The 17,739-nt window shown below is 41.0% G+C and overlaps 2 protein-coding genes across 2 annotated transcripts; one reads left to right on the forward strand and one right to left on the reverse strand.

Annotated features, from left to right (window-relative positions):
* The first annotated feature begins 6,483 nt into the window (after positions 1-6,483).
* On the forward strand, positions 6,484-12,664 carry LOC121988744 (Fanconi anemia group I protein-like). The gene is made up of 13 exons (XM_042542344.1): positions 6,484-7,531; positions 7,633-7,714; positions 7,815-8,000; positions 8,264-8,328; positions 8,403-8,562; positions 8,633-8,878; positions 8,973-9,089; positions 9,202-9,387; positions 9,479-9,560; positions 9,657-10,600; positions 11,082-11,592; positions 11,666-11,856; positions 11,978-12,664. Exons 1-13 carry the CDS (start codon positions 6,555-6,557, stop codon positions 12,419-12,421), a joined length of 4,191 nt encoding a protein of 1,396 aa, XP_042398278.1. The 5' UTR covers positions 6,484-6,554; the 3' UTR covers positions 12,422-12,664.
* A 2,357-nt stretch (positions 12,665-15,021) lies between these two features.
* LOC121988745 (cytokinin dehydrogenase 4-like) lies at positions 15,022-17,426 on the reverse strand. The gene is made up of 5 exons (XM_042542345.1): positions 16,789-17,426; positions 16,557-16,684; positions 16,206-16,466; positions 15,868-16,130; positions 15,022-15,647 (listed from the first exon to the last, which is right to left on the reverse strand). Exons 1-5 carry the CDS (start codon positions 17,396-17,398, stop codon positions 15,320-15,322), a joined length of 1,590 nt encoding a protein of 529 aa, XP_042398279.1. The 5' UTR covers positions 17,399-17,426; the 3' UTR covers positions 15,022-15,319.
* Positions 17,427-17,739: the final 313 nt, after the last annotated feature.

The raw sequence follows: 17,739 nt of genomic DNA on the forward strand, positions 1-17,739 counted from the left end.
GGCTTTTAGTGGTTGTCAGGTCAAAAGCGCGGCTAGCAATCATAAGAGACACCATCTCTTGAATGTGAGCCATCAAGAACTCATTCTCCTCGTGAAGACCGACCACGTACTAGGATAGGCTTAGCCCCATGACATAGCTTTGTAGAAAGTGTGGGCAAGATTAGCAGTATTTCAAGAATGCAAAAAGGAAGCAGATAAAACTTACTGACACTAGTTGTTAGGAAAACTAGTCGGAGAAGTCCAGTTGGGAGCATTCCAAAATATGGTCGCCCGTACTTTTCCATAAATCAGCCAGGGCACCGTGAAGTTGCACCTAACCGCAGTTGGGAGAGGTGCTGATAGAAGGAATGAGGCTCAACACCTAGAGGGATGACAGTTGGAATGAAGAATTGAAGGCATATCGCCCTTTGAGGCATTCCTTGGAGCGAGAAGAGGAAGTAGGAGCCGAAGACGAAGGCAGTTGCTAGCTCGAGGACGGAGGAGAAGGAGTAATAGTCCCGGGCTGGCCTTCCGGTCGGGTGGTTGCTTGCTCCTAGACGGGGACTGGAACAGGAGAAGAGGGTGTAGCCTCTTACGAAAGTGGAGTGCTCACCCGGGCAGGAGTTTTGGCCTTAGAGGCCGCTCGCGATATAGGAAGCCTCTAGGGTGACGATTGGACTGATGGAGTGGCACGCTGTCTTTTGCGCTAAAGGTGTAAGCACTGATCGGGAGCCGGGGAGGGAGCCCTCTCTCCAGTAGCTACCTCAATGGGGAGTGATTCAGCTTCAAGGGCCTCGGGGTCCCTCGACTGTTGAGAGGAAGCCCTTGCTGAAGTGCTGGCCTAGGGAACCTCCTAGCCTGCCATGATATCTCTACCCCGCTTCGGTAGGATTGCGTTGGGCATTGAGGAAGAGTCGAGGGAGAAGGTTCGAAACATGATGATTTCTACAGACAAAGAAGAATACCTCAATTAGTGGAGATATGCAAGGAAAGTTGAGTGATCTTACCAAAAGGTGCGCTCAGAGACGTCTGGATGGGGCTTAGTTCGAAAGTATACAACACGCTCTCCCATAACAGAGAAGAGAGACTCAGTTGCACTCCGTCCAGCTCTTCAGAGGTAGTTAAACAAGCAGGCTGGTGTTGATGGTCTCTCAACTCGAACGAAGAGGGAAGATTAAGGCGCCATTCAACATGCCATGTCACAGACTCGAGCAATTAGACATAGAAAAAGTGGGACTTTCAGCCTTTATTTGAAGAAGGCAGACCCTCAAAAAATCTATATTCGGTCCTGGACTGCATCATGAAGACGCCAGACTCGGATTGCTTAAGAAAATAAACATGGTGAAAGAGTTGAGGAGTCAAGGGAATCTCATACAGGTGACACAAGATAACCATTCCACACATACGAAAGGCTTTAGGAGCGAACTGGGATAAGGAGATACCAAAGTACTGACTCAAGGAGGAAAGAAAGAGGGGATAGAAAATCGGAGACCATCGAGAAGCTGATCTTTGAAGAATGTCACAAAGCCAGTGAGATGAGGATAAGGATTGTCATCAAGTATTGGAAGGCGAAGCGTATATGCTTTAGAAAGCTACAAACTAGATCATACAGACTTGAGGCCGCATCTATCCAAATCCGAACTAAAATACGCGTATCATGGCACCATCATCTCTCTAGCCATTATCGGATCAACAAATGAAGGGGCAAAAGATAAGAGATGAGAAGCACTTATGCGAAAAGAAAAGCAAACGAGTGGAAGCAAGCAGAGGAGGAAAGGTTGAAGGAGGGTGAAGCGCTGATAAACAGTTGTTGGAGGCCTTTAGGGTTTTAAACCAAAACCCTTAAGGGGCATTGGGATTCATGCCAAACAATCGAAATAACGAGGCTCATGATAGCCATCATATCAAGAGGAAGAAGCAACATGGGGTCGCGCACATAAAAGCATTATAACCAGAAAAATTCGGGGGGTATGTGTCAACTCCCTATGAAATGACATTTATGATGGAAAGGACAAGGAATCATGAATTGATATGCAAATAGTGGCACCATACCTTGGGGAGATCATACCTCGAGGATCAAAAATTTCATGCCACTACCTCGGGAAATGGAGTAGAAGACGACAGGAAGCGTTGATCAAAATCTAGCGCCTCTTCCCTTCCTCGAAATTAGAGTAAGATTCAAATTTAACTGATGACTTATGTAATATGCTTCATGATCGCAGGGGGATCATGCTAAATCCACGAGCGCATCACCTTCAATCCACAACTATTTCCCGGTCAAGCTTCCAAACCACTTCCCGGGCGGGCTTCCAGACTGTCGCCCCAATGTGAGTTCTAAGTGAGCATGCTCTCACACCCAACAACCTCTCGGTCTGGATTCCAGACTCTCGCCCCAACGCGAGTTCTAAGTGAGCATGCTCTCATGTCCAACGACCTCTCGGTCGAGATTCCAGACTCTCACCCCAGCGTGAGTTCTAAGTGAGCATACTCTCACGCTCAATAACCTCTCGGTCGGGATTCCAGACTCTCGCCCTAGTGCGAATTATAAGTGAGCATGCTCTCATGACCAACGACCTCTCTGTCGGGCTCTAGACTCTAGCCCCAGCGCAAAGTTCTAAGTGAGCATGCTCTCATGACCAACGACCTCTCGGTCAGGCTCCAGACTCTTGCCCCAGCACGAGTTATAAGTGAGCATCCTCTCACGTCCAACAGTCTCTCGTTTGGGCTCCAGACTCTCGCCCCAGCATAGTTATAAGTGAGCATGCTCTCACGCCCAATGACCTCTCGGTCGGGACTCCAAACTCTCGCCCCAACGCGAGTTCTAAGTAAGCATGCTCTCACGACCAACGACCTCTCGGTCGGGCTCCAAACTCTCACCTTAGGATGAGTTATAAGTGAGCATGCTCTCATGACTAATGACCTCTCGGTCGGGCTCCAGACTCTCGCCCCAACACGAGTTATAAGTGAGCATGCTCTCACGCTTTCAGACTCTCGTCCCAGTGTGAGTTAGTGAGCATGCTCTCACGCTTCCAGAATCTCATCCCAACGTGAGTTATAAGTGAGCATGCTCTCACGCTTCCAGACTCTCGCCCCAGCGTAAATTCTAAGTGAGCATGTTTTCACGACCAACGACCTCTCGGTCGAGCTCCAGACTCTCACCCTAGCGTGAGTTCTAAGTGAGCACGCTCTCACGACCAACGACCTCTCGGTCGGGCTCCAGACTCTCGCCCTAGTGCGAGTTCTAAGTGAGCATGCTCTCACAAGCAACGACCTCTCAGTCAGGCTCCAGACTCTCACCCCAACGCGAGTTATAAGTGATCATGCTCTCATACTTCCAGACTCTCGCCCCAGCGTGAGTTCTAAGTGAGCATGCTCTCACGACCAACGACCTCTCGGTCGGGCTCCAGACTCTCACCCCAACGCGAGTTATAAGTGATCATGCTCTCATGCTTTCGAACTTTCACCCCAGTGTGAGTTATAAGTGAGCATGCTCTCACGACCAACGACCTCTCAGTCGAGCTCCAAACTCTCGTTCCAGCGCGAGTTATAAGTAAGCATGCTCTCGCGCTTCCAGACTCTCGCCGGCAATAGCACATGGACAGAATGGTATGAGCAAAAGGCCGAAGGAAGCGATAAAAGGACTAAGGTCTAGTCAGTCAGACCTGAGCCTCCTTCGACTAGATTTGGAGGGGAGGCTTGTGATACGATACATAAAAGTGGGGTCTGATAAAGCTATGCAGGCAGAAGTCAAGGGGATGCAGCAGTTAGAAGTCAAGGGGGCGTGTCAGTCAGCAATTAGGGGAAAGAAGGACTTAGACCGCCTGATGTCATCAGCCGCATAATTTTCGGTCGGGTACTGTCAAATCAGGATCCCAGATTAGAGACATGAGATACGACCAAGAGTAAGCCTTGACCACCCCTGACTAAGTTGGTTTCCTCAACCCGATCTGCACAGACGGGCCTGGTACTTGCAGTAAGACAACTCCCGGTCGACCCTTCAGATGGGACCCTCGTGATAGCTCATCTCCCTCGTCAAGACTCGGGCCAAGCGGCACACCTTAACGGTCAGCCCGAACTGCCCGTAACTAAACCCGAGCGAGACAGAAGACACTAGGCGACAACAATGTCAGGGACTCATAACTACTTGTCAAGGAATAACTGTCATATGCTAGGAAATATTCTAATGGCCTGTTGTCATCTGCAAATAGAACCTTCTCAATCCATAAGAGGGTGTCATGTGTCTTCCATCACCGGACAGACCCTGACACCCGACATTCTTTGACAGCGGTCAGACTTCAGAGGTATGCATGGTCATATAAAAAGGAAGGTCCTCTCCCTTGAACAGGTACACGCACATTCGCACTGAGCTTCTACAGTTCTTTTTCCTTAGTACACTATTCTTCTAGGGAAAAAGTACCTGACTTGAGCGTTGGAGGGCCTGCGTCGGGAACTTTTTCTCTGTTTCTGGTCTCTAACGCTTCGTGTGCTTGTCTGAGTGTGCGCAGATCCCAAGTATCGTCGGTTTAATCACCACCGCCTATCAATCCCTCGTGATGGGGATTCATTTCCCTGGGCACACACGCTAGGGGTGTCCGTGCCGCCTCTCCGTCAACACCAACGACATCTCAGCTGACCCTTGTCTGACTCAGATTTCGAACAGGATCAACAAATATTAACGAACTAAGCATATATATGTTTATTTAGTTTAACGAGTTGTACAAATTGATTTATTTAATTGATCTTATATATATTGAACAAATATAAACAAGTTATTACTAAGTAGAAAATCAAATTTATTTATAAACATAAATATGAGTGTACCCCCCAATTCAATATTGTCGAGGCTGGTGAAAGACCTTTGTGAGCATTTACAAGATTAGTCAGATTTAAATATCTAGATTTTTCTTTTACGTGACTACCATGTAGATCCAATCACGAGCCTAGTCTATAATCGATACCCGTATATATATATATATCTTACTATTTTATTAAACCCCCCCCCCTTTACTAACTAATTTTGGTGAAGCCTAAAATGAATTTACGTTAATATCATTTTTTTTATTCACACTAAAAATAATTCCAAGGTTTATTAGTAATTCCACAAGCGAAACAATCAGTGATTTAGAGTTCGAGACTCAGCTGCGGCATATTATTATGAATTTTTCTCATCATTAATTTTCTCTGGTTTTTTATATAAAAAAATATAGTTCTCTTTAGTCCCACATCTTAGAATTGACAAAACTACGATCAAAAAAGCTTCTATAAATATTTTAGACCGACAATATTAAAAAATATATTTTTTTTAGTTTTTTTTACTAAGATAAGTATAATATTAAATTAAATTAATTTTTTTCATAGGGAAGTCGTAAGGTGACACTCGAAAATTCAAACAATTCGGATTTTCAAAGACCCAAATAATTCAGATTTTCAAAAATCAGGTACTTTACCCATCAGGTACTTTACCCTAATGACTCTACTTTAGTATTTTAATGTTAAAATGCTTTAATTGATATAATTTCATTATAAAAGGTCAAATTCTTTAATTAATATAATTTCATTATAAAAGGTCAATGTAATTTTAATGTATTATATTACACGCGACTCGATCACTAGAATATATAGAACAAGAAAGAATACTGTCAAGAAAGTCTAATATTCTAGTCAATTAAGTTATAATAAATTGATATTTATATGGTTAATTAATTTTTTTAATAATTAATTAATAGTTTTTTTTACTATATCGTTAATAATTGAAATAAAAATAGGAGGGTTAAAAATTATATTTTTCAAATCTATAATATATATATCTTACTATTTTATTAAAAATCTCCCCCCTTTACTAACTAACTTTGGTGAAGTCTAAAATGTATTTACATTAATGTCCTTTTTTCTATTTATACTAAAAATAATTCCAAGGTTTATTAGTAATTTCACAAGCGAAACAATTAATGATCTAGAGTTCGAGATTCAGCTACAGCGTATTATTATGAATTTTTTTCATCATTAATTTTCTCTGATTGTTTTATATAAAAAAATATAGTTTTCTTTAGTCCCGTATCTTAAAATTGACAAGACTATGATCAAAGAAGCTTATATAAATATTTTAGACCGACGATGTTAAAAAATATACTTTTCTTAATTTTTTTTTCCTAAGACAAGTATAATATTAAATTAAAATAATTTTTTGTATAGGGAAACTCATTACAGTAGCTGACAGGGACGAATTTATGTAAGGGCTGGGCTGTTCACACCTCTATCTTAAAGATAATTCTGATCGTTAGATATTTTAATCCTTCTTTATAATAAAGTTATAATTATTAATTATTTTTTAAAATAATAATAATTTTGAATCGAAATGTGAATCGGAACCGTTAATTGTAACCGTCCTACATGATTACGATTAAGGGGCGATCGACTGACGATTCCGAACCGTCTGATCAGATCTACTCCGATGCAGTCAGCTCAAAGTCCAACATGATTTGCCCGCCAATTTCGATCGGCGAACTGCGTAATAAAAGGAGAGGAGTGTCGGTATCGTTAGAAACTTTCGACGACGCCGGCGGCGGCGGGGAACGATGGCCAGCGAAGCTGAAATCCTCCGACGCGACCGTCCTCCACCGCCCCTCACGGCCGAAGCCATCATCACTCTAGCACAGGACCCCTCTGCCACCCTCCCACCCGTCGCCGACCCAGCCGCCCTCCTCGCCCCTCTTGACCACCCATTTCCCACCTTCCCAGTCTCCACCTACCTCTCCGCCCTCCTCTCTCTCCTCTCCCGGTCCCGGTCCCCTCCGTCCTCTTCTCTTCTCTCATCTCTTCTCATTTCCTTCCTCACCATGTTCCACTCCCGTCGTTTCCCTCGCCACGACGCGGCTCTTCTCCTCCGACTCTTCACTCCGCACCTCTCCTTCCTCGACCGCTCTCAGATCCTCGCCCTCGTCGACCTCATACTTTCCCGTCTCTCCGAGATTGCCGACCCTGAGGACGCCCTGCCCCTGGACCACCTTCCCCGACTCTTTGAACTCGCCGGAGTCTGCGAACCCGTCGATCTGACCGTCGAAAGGCTCCTCGCTGCCGAGTGGTCCAAGGCTTTGTTGCTCAAGGTCGTGGCACTCCTCCGTGAACTGCCGCCAATCGGCAGAGCTAGGGTTTCTGATTTCCTAGATAGGGTTTTTCTGCAGATGAAAGGGGTCGACCTCCAGGATTTGCCGTCTCTTATCTACCAGCTTCTTCTGCTCGCCTCTAAGTGCATACATCGGAAGGAGGTGATAAGGGGTATTCTAGCGTTTTTGGGAAGCTGCTCGAAGGGTCGTCCTTCAATCATGAGACAGGTGGAAGGGACGATTTTGATGCACGTGAACTTCGCCGTGAAACAGGATCCATCGTTGGGGCAGGAGATGTTGATGGTTATCCGATCTGATCTTCAGCTTCTTAACCACTTCGCAGTCACCGTGCTCTTCTCCATGGCCAGGGTGCGCCGATTCAACGAGAGCTCCATTGTTGTTCTGAAATTGGCGGTAGTCACCTCCTTGAGGAACTTTCGGATCTCAAGGTGATGACACTGTTTGCGGCCTGCTTTGATAGCAATAATCTCATTAAGCCATGGTTTGAAAATGTTCCGGTTGTTTATAATCTCATCAAAAAAATTTGCAGGAATAGCGAGTGGTTGCCAGATAAACTAAGAGAAGATTGCTTAGAAACTGCCAAATTCGTAGAGAACTCAGTGCTCAAAGCTGTTAGCTTCATTTGATACATATATATATTCTTTCCCTTTTACTAACGTCAGTAGGTTCACAAATTGTTTCTTGTTAATGATATATTTTGTCATGTCGTAGGTCAATGAAAGCAACTCTGGGAGAGAGCATGTTGTACCTAGCATTGTTCAGTTTGGATTTCTTTTGCTAGAAAATGTTGATGATAACACCTGCAAACAAGTCTCTCCAGGTTTGATGAATATTAGAGAACTCAGTATACAAATCCTGAGGACAGTCTTTGAGGTCCATGACATGTCAAGAAATGAGGTTTGTTCGCTATAGAATTCTTCTTGTTACTGTTTGCTAGGCTCTTGTTAATTCGATTTGAATCCTATGTGCTGCTTATTGTACCTTCTTTGTTCTCATGAACATCTGTGTCTTGTTTTGCTTGTTTCATTATTTCCAGTTAAAACTTAGAAATTAAAACCAGTAGGAAACTTTGCTTTTACCACTCCTAAAGTTTACTTATTGCTTGACGTTCTTAGGATTTTAACTAAGTATTGTTCTTATGCTTATTGTTTCCCATGCAGATAATTGAGCAATGCAAATTCCGAATTATTTCTTTGAAGCCTCAAAAAAGCATGCAGATCATTAAGTGAGAAAATACTTCTAATTGAAAAGTACTCATCTTTCCTTCCATCAATTAATACATCTCATGTATTTTGAAAGGTTGCTAAGTAATTTGGTCCGAAGCTACCCTTATGCAATTCTACAATATGTAGCACATTTAAAGGAAGCATTGGACTATTTCACTTTCCTGCAAGAGATAGTTGCAGTAGCTCTCGTCGATGCTATCCTGCCACTTGTCAGATTCTGCTCTGACCTCCAGGTTGTGTCTTGGAAGTTTTAAAATAGTGGAATATAATTTGGGTTTAGTAAATCTTACACAATCTCTACAGGATTATATTATTTTGGTAGTTCGAAAGGCCATGTTCAAACGAGAAGACACTATTCGTATAGCAGCAACTATTGCTGTAGTTAATCTGATTTGCATTGAGAGTAAATCGAACAGAAATGAAGAAAACATTTTGCAAGAATCGTCTAGCCAAGCAAGTTGTAGTCAGCAAGCAGAAATACCTAGCAGGAGGGAGGGTAATCTGTTCCTGGAACTAAGTGGATTGTTTAGGAGATGTCTTACCCAGCAGGTGTGCTTTCTAGAAAATTATATGAAATTTCATTTTCATTCCTTTTATGTTCCTTTAATGTTTGTTTCTTGATACATCAACTTGTATTAGATAGGTTAGAGTCAAAGAGATATTGTATGAGGGTCTCGTTAAACTAGTCATGTCAGACCCATCATGCACAAGCTCCATCTTGGATATTCTCTGGCCTCATTTCTTCCAGGTTTGCACAGAGGTACTCGATTCCGTGTTTACTTAGTCACACTAGTTTTTCTTTCTTATTTTCCTTCTAGAACTTCTTTGAATACCTCACTTGTGTGCATAAGTTCATGCTGTTGGCTTGTCAGGACAAAGATTTTCCTCTTCAGCTTGATTCTTGCTTCAGGTTGGAGAATGGAAAAGTTCGCCAAGTAGAACCACTGGATCACCTTTTGTCATGCGTCTCTTGGATACTTCATCAGTCCCATGGTGTTAATCAATCAGAAAATTCATGGCAGTGCTTTGGCTTCTCACTAACACAACAAGAGAATGAGGTAATGCTATAAATTCCAGGTAAGATGTGGGTGTTGCTACTTTTCTTGTTTGAAAAATTCAGGCATTCCCTTTCTTGGAAATCTACTGTAGGCTGGAAAAGCAACATCTGCAGAATTATTCTCAAAAGCCTTGTCTAAGATCAGGAAAAATTTAAAGAACTGCAAATTGCAAGGTCAATTTTCCTGTCATGGAACAAGTTTGAGAAAAAGCTTTTTCTTCTGACATGAAACTTTCTCTCATTTGTGACTTTTCTCATATATGATAACAGATTATGAAGTCCAGGCAGAAGAATCTTCTCGTCAGCATTTGCTGGATGAGAAAATAATTTGCAATTGTCAGATTTTGCTTCGACTTATTGAGGTCCTTGTTAATATTGTAGTTATTGACCTGGAGAAAGCTGAGAGCTCAGAGAAGCTAGTGCTTGAGAAAGAAATTATGGAATTTTCTGAATTTTATGATTTCGTCGAAAAGGAATTAATTAAAATTTCACAGAGGACAGGCAATCGAAAAGGTTCTTCAAGCGACCTCTTGAATAAGGTCAATAGTGAGCTAAAAGAGATTGCACAAGTAAATCAAGCAAGAACCTTCTTTGCAACCACAACAGTTCACCATCTTCTTGTTCTTTCCTTTAATTCATGCAAAATTTATTTTACAAGTAGACAAAATGCTTCTCAGAAAAGCAGCGAGTCATCAACAGCAGCCCTTTGTTTGAAGACAATGTCCTTCAGCTTAAAAGTGTGCCTTCGCCATCTGAAGTCTGTTTACTCAATGAAACGTGAACAAAGTGGTGATCCTTTCAGTGAACTGTTATGTGGAGATATCAAATGTCTAGGGAAATCAGTAATGCAGCTTGTGTTACAACTCAAGTCCACTGTTGAACAAGAGAAGGATATGAAAAAGAAAGATGCCCAAGGGAAAATAAGTAATGGACATGCAAGGGATCTATTATTCTTATCATTGATGTGCTTGATTGAGTTATTTAAGATGAATTTATCTGAGGATAATCTGTATGAATTAGTTACTGATTTGCTCACAGTGAATTCTCTAGATTTGTATTTGCATGCAAAAGATGCTGCTGCTGAGGACATTAATCAGAACAAAAACTTTGTAGATGACTATCAAAATATGAGTTGTCTGCATTTGTTTTTAGAGAAAGTAATAGAGCCATTGCATTCCTCACTTCTAGACCAGTCACTTTTTCAGGAATGCGAGGTAATACTTATTCGATGATTGGTCATTGTAAATTTGTCTCTTAATAGTGATTAACAAAGATCTGATGCAATATTCCTCTGTCCTATTACGAAGCAATACCTGTAAGATACATACTGTTTGTTGTTTATTTAGTGCTGTTCTATGCTAGTTATTTACTAAAGATATCTTTATTGGCCTTCTGTAACAGTGCCTATCTTGTTCCTTGAATTTTCTAAGAGATTGAACTCAGATTTTGCTAGAGCAAGAAGTATATTAGATGATTTCTTTTTTATCCTAGAGTACAACCAAATTGTGCAAATGTCTAATACATTTATTCACTTTGCATCTGATAGCCTATTCATTTTGGCTAAGACAATTTATTTTCATCTGATGGCTTATTCGATTTATTGTCCACCTTTTTTTACCCGGTTATCATCATTCCATGGTTTATGGTCTTCTGGAAAGTATCTAACATGGAAAAAAATGAACTTGCTCTTATCAGGTGCTTGCCGAATTATTGTTGATTACTGGAAAAATGTTGCCACCGGGAAAAAGGAATTTCCATGGAAGTTGGGCTATGAAAATATGCCAGAGCAGAAAAGTGGAAAATCCTGGCGCAGCACGAAGTGTCTTCTCACTAGCTATTCATCTGACACCAACCCAACCTGATCTCACTGTTGCAAACGACATGGCTACAGAACTGCTGAAAGTTATGGGATCTGAAGATAGTGAGCCTGAAGAGATGTCTGTAAAGTTCCCAGTTATTAATCAATCAACAAGAAATGCTATCTCTACTATCATTTTACAAGTGGCTGAATCTTGTCTTGGTGACTTGGACTGGGTCATCTCAAAGATTAAGGCAATTTTTGCATACAACCGTGAACAACCTGGTCTGATGACTAACCTTCAATTTGGTGAAAAATTGTCAGGACTTGAATTGGAAGATGTCCTCTGTGCAAGATCAGAATCACTCGTGTATTTATTATCTTCTTTTGTGATGATGAACCTTAAAGGTATGCACACAAAGATCATGAAAATTCTCTCTTTTTCCTAAGAAAAATGATATTACACTGTCTGAACTTGCAGACTCACGAGCAGAGCAGTTACTGAAGGTTGCTACTAGGTTTTACAAAATTTTGGCTCTTGTTGCAAAGCTTCAGATTGCTCCAAAAGGTTGCAAACAATTCCTACCTAGCCGAAGGTTTCAGAAGTTAACAGAAGTGACATGCACACGGCTAACAAGTCCTCTATACGGTTTCGTAGCTCTTGTTCAAAGGGTAGTTGTATCTGTTCTCCACTTATCAAAAGATATTTCAACGTTTCATTTTGGTAATCTATAGTCCATGTGAGCTTACTTTTAACTGTAAACAAGTTTCATGATCCTATTTTGTTTTTCAGAATCAGCAAGAAAGAGCTTCACAAAGGGGAATCATCAACAAGATCAAAAGGGAAAATAGATGTATTCCTGATTTGATATTCCAGATTGAAGATTATGAGAAATATCTCATTCAGCTTAGCAAAATGACTAAAGTCAATTTGTTGAGGCACGCCAAGCGCAGCACGGCAAGGGATTTTAAGATTTTGGAAACCAAAAAGGTTCCAGTGGAAGAAGAGGCACCAGAGCATGAGCCTACTCCATCCCATTCTACATCTGAGAATGAATTGAACAGAGAATCTGAAGAGACTGATGATGATAATATACCCAAGCGTGCTTCTCCTGAACCCATCAGGGATATTGTTGATGAAGATTCTGAAAATGGCGGAGATGATCAAGAGATATTGATAAGAAAGAAGAGAGCAAAGATGCGCAAGGTTGTAGAAAACTCTGATGCCGAATCATGAGAATTCAGTATTCACTAGAATGAACCTGGATTTAGCAGAGATGTGTAAGATGGATTTCCCAGGTTTTACTTCCAAAGTCATGTATGCCTATTTAGTTATCTGTTGATACTGAGTGAGAATACAAGAAAGTCAAAAATCATAAATATCAAGAAAGGCAAAAAATTCAACTTCTATCTCAACTCTCTCTAAGCAAGATTGTAGGATTGCAATGATTGCAAACTTGAACATGCCTATGGCATCCCAAGTATGTTTCATGTTTCGCTGCTCCTATTTTCCTTTATTGTACATTTCACATGGTAAATTACTCCATATCATTGCAGCTCTTTTGAGATATTGTTTTATGTTCCAAACATTTTACTTTGTAAAAAAAAAAAAAGAACCAAACTTCCTCACCACACTAATAATAGAGAACTTTCCATGATTCAATTAACAAATGAACAACAATTAAGGAGTGAGTGACACCAGCTTTGGGCTTCAATAACTTGCTTTCAACATTTTGATTCTGATAGGGCCAATTATGACTCGAGTACCAAATAAATCCTATTTTATATATTTTTTATAATTGATTTTTAATAGGATTTTACATGATAACGGCTAGAACAATGAAATTCTCATGTTGAAATGCTTCCTAGTTTGGAGATACTGTAGAGTGCGTTCGGAGGTTGTATGGACCAAGAATCTTGTGGAAAAAGTGAGTATTCTTTTTGGATATAAGGTTGTTTAGCATCCAGAGAGAGAAGGGGAGCCTTGGCGCAACGGTAAAGTTGTTGCCATGTGACCAAAACATCATGGGTTCGAATCCTGGAAATAGTTTCATGTAAAAAGCAGGGTAAAACTGCGTACAATGGATCCTTCTTCGGGACCCCGCATGGCGGGAGCTTCGTGCACCGGATTGTCTTTTTTTTTTTTTTAGCATCCAGAGAGTGTTAGAGTCAAGACATTTCACTTTCCTTCGTTTCCATCAAAAGATTAAGTTAAATCTAATTGACAATTACATTTGGTTACATGACGATGTAAATCTATACTAGATATTAAGTTAATCCACAGATAGGCAACATGCCAATAATATAAATAGTGCACTTTTAAGCATTAAAGAAAATCTTCATCACAGTCATCAAACTGTATTTTTCCTAGTTATTTAAGATCATATGGATTTTATTCCTGTATATGTAAAACTATCACTATATTTGAATCTATTAATTTAAACATCTTTATTACATTAGCTGAAACTTTCTTTGATCTATTTCTATATCTTACATCCCCTACTTAGAATCAGATTGATTCAACACTTTCAACTATAAAACTTCATATCAGCTCAATTTATTATCTATGAGCGGTGACAGTTAATATTCTCAAATATTAATATTCTTTATTTTAATTTCTCTCGCACATCTTTACTTTGATTACTTTGATACTAATAGTTTATAATTTTGCTTTTTAATAGTTAATACTTTGATTCATAAAATATGACAAATTGAAGATTTAAGAAATTAGGTACCCTAATTTTGATGTTATATAGGACAAGCTACCTTGTCTTTAATAAAAGAATATGCTCCAAGTTTCTAAGTAAAGAAATTGTGCAACAATCCTACAAAACAATATCTGACTTACAGATTTATTTTTTAGATTTGGGGCATACAACAGATCTTATGCTTGGTCAGTGCCAACTCCCCAAGTAAAGTAAAACCACTACAAAATACATGAAAATTCTAATTTGCACTATATGTTTCTTTCTTATTTTATGAAACACAAAGCGCTCTTGATGTATCTATATCTATGCATGACAATAAGTGGAGTTCAAATAGAGTTTTTCTTCTTTCAGAAGAACAAAGTGATGTCTAGGGATGTTGATAAACAGTGTTTTAATGAAGCTTATGCTAATCAAGTAACATTTATCTGTTTTTCTTTTGAGTAAAGTTTATTCATTATGCTAATCAATTAATATGTGTTTGTTATGCTAATCAAATAAGCTTTGTGTGTGTATGTTAATCGTCTAACCTGGTATTAAGCTTATCAAGTAGTTTATATAATGTGTCTTGCACAATCTAGTTGTGCAAGCTATGTTAGTCAATTAACTTGTGTTATACTAAATTGATGTCTTAATTAGTTATTCTTTTGACAAACTTGTTAACTAAAAAGTATATACACATGAATTTGTGCCCTATCTAACGTGCATCGAATTAATATAGATATATGCTAGTTCTAGTGGATCATTGATGGGGACTAGATATCTGCATCGTCAGATTAGTGCATTTGGGTACCTTGTAAAAGTTAATGAATGCCTAACTCGTTGTCATCCCTAGTTGATAAAGTTGTCTTATGATACTATTCCACCTTGCATAGTAAATTATTTCAGACAACTTAGATGTGCGGAGCCCTGCCCTTTGGAGCATGATGTGATAATCATCTCCAATATGGATTCTAACGTATAAAGCAATTTTATTTTAAGGCATTATACGGTGATGTGTTACTTGTTTAATTTTAGTGTATGTTGTGACAAATATATTTAATTTAAAGTCAAGTCTTGCTGAAATATATATAAATAAGGTTTGATTACATTTGCTTTTATTGTTTAGTTTCTTCCATGAAGCAACTCTTTCAACTATATAATTTTTCTCAATCTATTTTCTCTATAAAAAAAATATACATCATTTTTCCTTTTGCCTTTGCAAAACATGATCTCTTAATTATTCTTTTCTAGCAAACTCATGCTTCACATGATGTTTTTTTCTTTGTAAAAGCGTCATTTTCTGTCATCTAATATCATCAAGGTCCATTAGTCTACCCTCATTAGTCAATTTCCTCATTTTTCATAATTTTTTTTTCCTTTTTCTTTCTCTTGTTGCTGACTTTGTATATGGATTCACTATTCTTGAGCAGTTCTCCTGCACAAAAATCTTACTGCCATGTGGATGACGAAAACCGAGCGCCTGCCTTGTGAAAAATTCTCTGTCCTGGTGCAAGAATGTTCAAAGGGTCATAAATCTCCTTCCTCTGAGAAAACCTGTCCCATTGGTCTCCAAAGTGGGCTCTCCACTCCTCTTGCGTGGTGTAGTGTGGCAAGTATTGCTTCATTCTGATTCCTGCCCTGTTACAGAATTCCAACACCTCATTGTTCAGCTTCAGGGCTTGTTCCAAGCTGCTTTGAGATGGAGCAGAAGACAGAAATGCCACCAAGTAGAAGATTTCTTCATCCGGAATCACTGCAGATGTTCTGTTGTCCCACCTGCATTAGTATTCATTCTCAATTAGGGTTTATGAGACATGTCCTGGCTATGGCTCGAGGAACAACAATTCTAACATATCGGAATTATATCTGAGCACTGTATTTGTTTGGTTTGTGGAATAACAATTCAGACATTTCGGGGTTATAGTTTTGGTTGGTATTATTAATGTTTTGAGCTCCTATGTGATTGAATGCAGGAATAACTACTGTAAGTACTCACTTTATTCTGTTGAGTGGGTAGAGCAGAATGGGGCCATTGCTGTTGTCTTTGAGAATTTTGCCAAAAACTTCCCTGGCAAAATCATGGATTCTGCTTCTTGGCACGAAGAGGTTAAGCCATGGATGGGGGATCTCCCACAAGCCTACCGACCGCAGCTTCAGCTCGGAGACATGAACTCGATCCAAGAACTCCAAGTAGGAGACCTCCGATTGGAAGAGTGTCGACGGAATGTACCTCAACTTAGACAAGAGTCTCTCAACTTGCTGCGATTAAACCCATACAGAAATGGTCAATCTAGTAGAGATACAGAAAAGATTTAAGTTCAAGTGCAAGTATACCTTGTTCTTGGATTCAACTTCCTCTCGGTTGAAGTTCGTGGCCATCTCAAGGCAAAACAAAACCCTGCCACCTGAATCAAATTTGCTGGCTCGAACAGGATCTTGTGGGTCGAATGATGATCTCCAGCTGTTGAGAATTCCTGTTCTGTTTATTATCACGAACCCCTCGACGTAGTCGAAGCTCTCCATCGACGACGTCAGCATCTCCTGGTCCTCCATGAAGCTTCTGAAATCAGAGTACAGAACTCTTGTCCACTTCACCTGCAACGAAGATGAGCAGCTATCTATCTATTAATATCACAGTCACTGGCTGACTAATTCGTAATAGGAATCATCGTATCGCTGTATTACCATCTTCGGTGCTGGCTCGAGTGCGATCCGAGCTCTGGTGATGATTCCAAACTGGCCGAGACCGCCAAGAACAGCATGGAATAGATCTGCATTCTCTTTGTCGGAGCAGTTCATCACCTCGCCTTGGCCTACCTCCGACAATCGTTAATTTGCATTTTTTTTACGTACGTTGATGAATTTAATTTATAGTTTTTTTTTTCTTCTTCTTCTTGTTGATTCGAATGACACAAACCTGTGACGACCTCGAGCTGGAGGACGTTGCTGATCTGGGGGCCGTGCCGGAAGGCCTGGCCGCTGACGCCAGCGTTCGACAGCGTTCCGCCGACGGTGAGGTGGAGGTAGTCCGTCCACGACTTGGGCGCCATCCCCTGCTTCAAGCTCTCCCGCAGCACGTCAATCCACAGCGCTCCGCCAGAAGCATCCACGTACGCCTCGGCCCCGGGCCACACCACCGCCGGCGTCATCCCGCCGCCGGCGGCGAGCGACTCCATGCTCAGGACGACGCCGCCGGCTGCCTGCGCCTGGCCGTGCAGCGAGTGCCCGTGGCCGCGCGCCGCCACGGTTAGCGTCCCGGACCGCCCTCCGCCTTGCCGGAACACGTGCCGCACGGTTGCGGCCACGTCGGCGGCCGACGCGGGGCGCACCACCACCGCGGGGAGCAGGCGGCCCCGGTTACCGAAGTCCCGCGAGGCGGAGGACAAGTCGGACTCGTCGAAGCTCAGGCGCCCTTCGAGGCGGAGCGACCCCAGCGGCAACGCCACCGGGGCAGAGACGTGCATGGTGGCGGCGCCAGCGAGAGCCACGGCGACGAAGAGATGAAGGAAGTAGCTGCTACTTTGCATGGTGAATGGTCTAGTTATTTACGAGCACGTCCACAATGTGGAAAGAAGAGGAATTGAGAGAATTTAAAGGGTCGAATTGAAGTAAAAAGATTTTAATGGATTAAAATTAAATAAAGATACAAATTTAGATTTATTAATTTCTGTTTATGGTCTTTGTTTTTCCTTTTTTTTTTGTCACTAATGAAAAAAGATGTGTTTCTTATACAAAGACAAGCACCGTGACCCACGGCCAACTGTAGTTGTCGCTGTTAAATCATTGTTAGTCTCAACTATTTACAACATGAAACTTGAAATCGCAATTAATGTGCCAAAAAAGATTAATGGCTATAAATCTTTAAAAC

This window comes from Zingiber officinale, chromosome 6B (assembly GCF_018446385.1).
Source record: "Zingiber officinale cultivar Zhangliang chromosome 6B, Zo_v1.1, whole genome shotgun sequence".
In the NCBI taxonomy this organism is placed as follows: Eukaryota; Viridiplantae; Streptophyta; class Magnoliopsida; order Zingiberales; family Zingiberaceae; genus Zingiber; species Zingiber officinale.

What these genes read in the sequence shown, in the direction of transcription:
- LOC121988744 (XM_042542344.1), top strand. Translation starts at nt 6,555, where the DNA reads ATGGCCAGCGAAGCTGAAATCCTCCGACGCGACCGTCCTCCACCGCCC. An exon ending in GATTCTGCTCTGACCTCCAG is followed by an intron (nt 8,563 to 8,632) that starts GTTGTGTCTTGG and finishes CAATCTCTACAG; the next exon opens with GATTATATTATTTTGGTAGT. An exon ending in CACTTTTTCAGGAATGCGAG is followed by an intron (nt 10,601 to 11,081) that starts GTAATACTTATT and finishes TGCTCTTATCAG; the next exon opens with GTGCTTGCCGAATTATTGTT.
- LOC121988745 (XM_042542345.1), bottom strand. Translation starts at nt 17,398, where the DNA reads ATGCAAAGTAGCAGCTACTTCCTTCATCTCTTCGTCGCCGTGGCTCTC. An exon ending in TCGAGCCAGCACCGAAGATG is followed by an intron (nt 16,467 to 16,556) that starts GTAATACAGCGA and finishes TCTTCGTTGCAG; the next exon opens with GTGAAGTGGACAAGAGTTCT. An exon ending in TACCCACTCAACAGAATAAA is followed by an intron (nt 15,648 to 15,867) that starts GTGAGTACTTAC and finishes ATACTAATGCAG; the next exon opens with GTGGGACAACAGAACATCTG.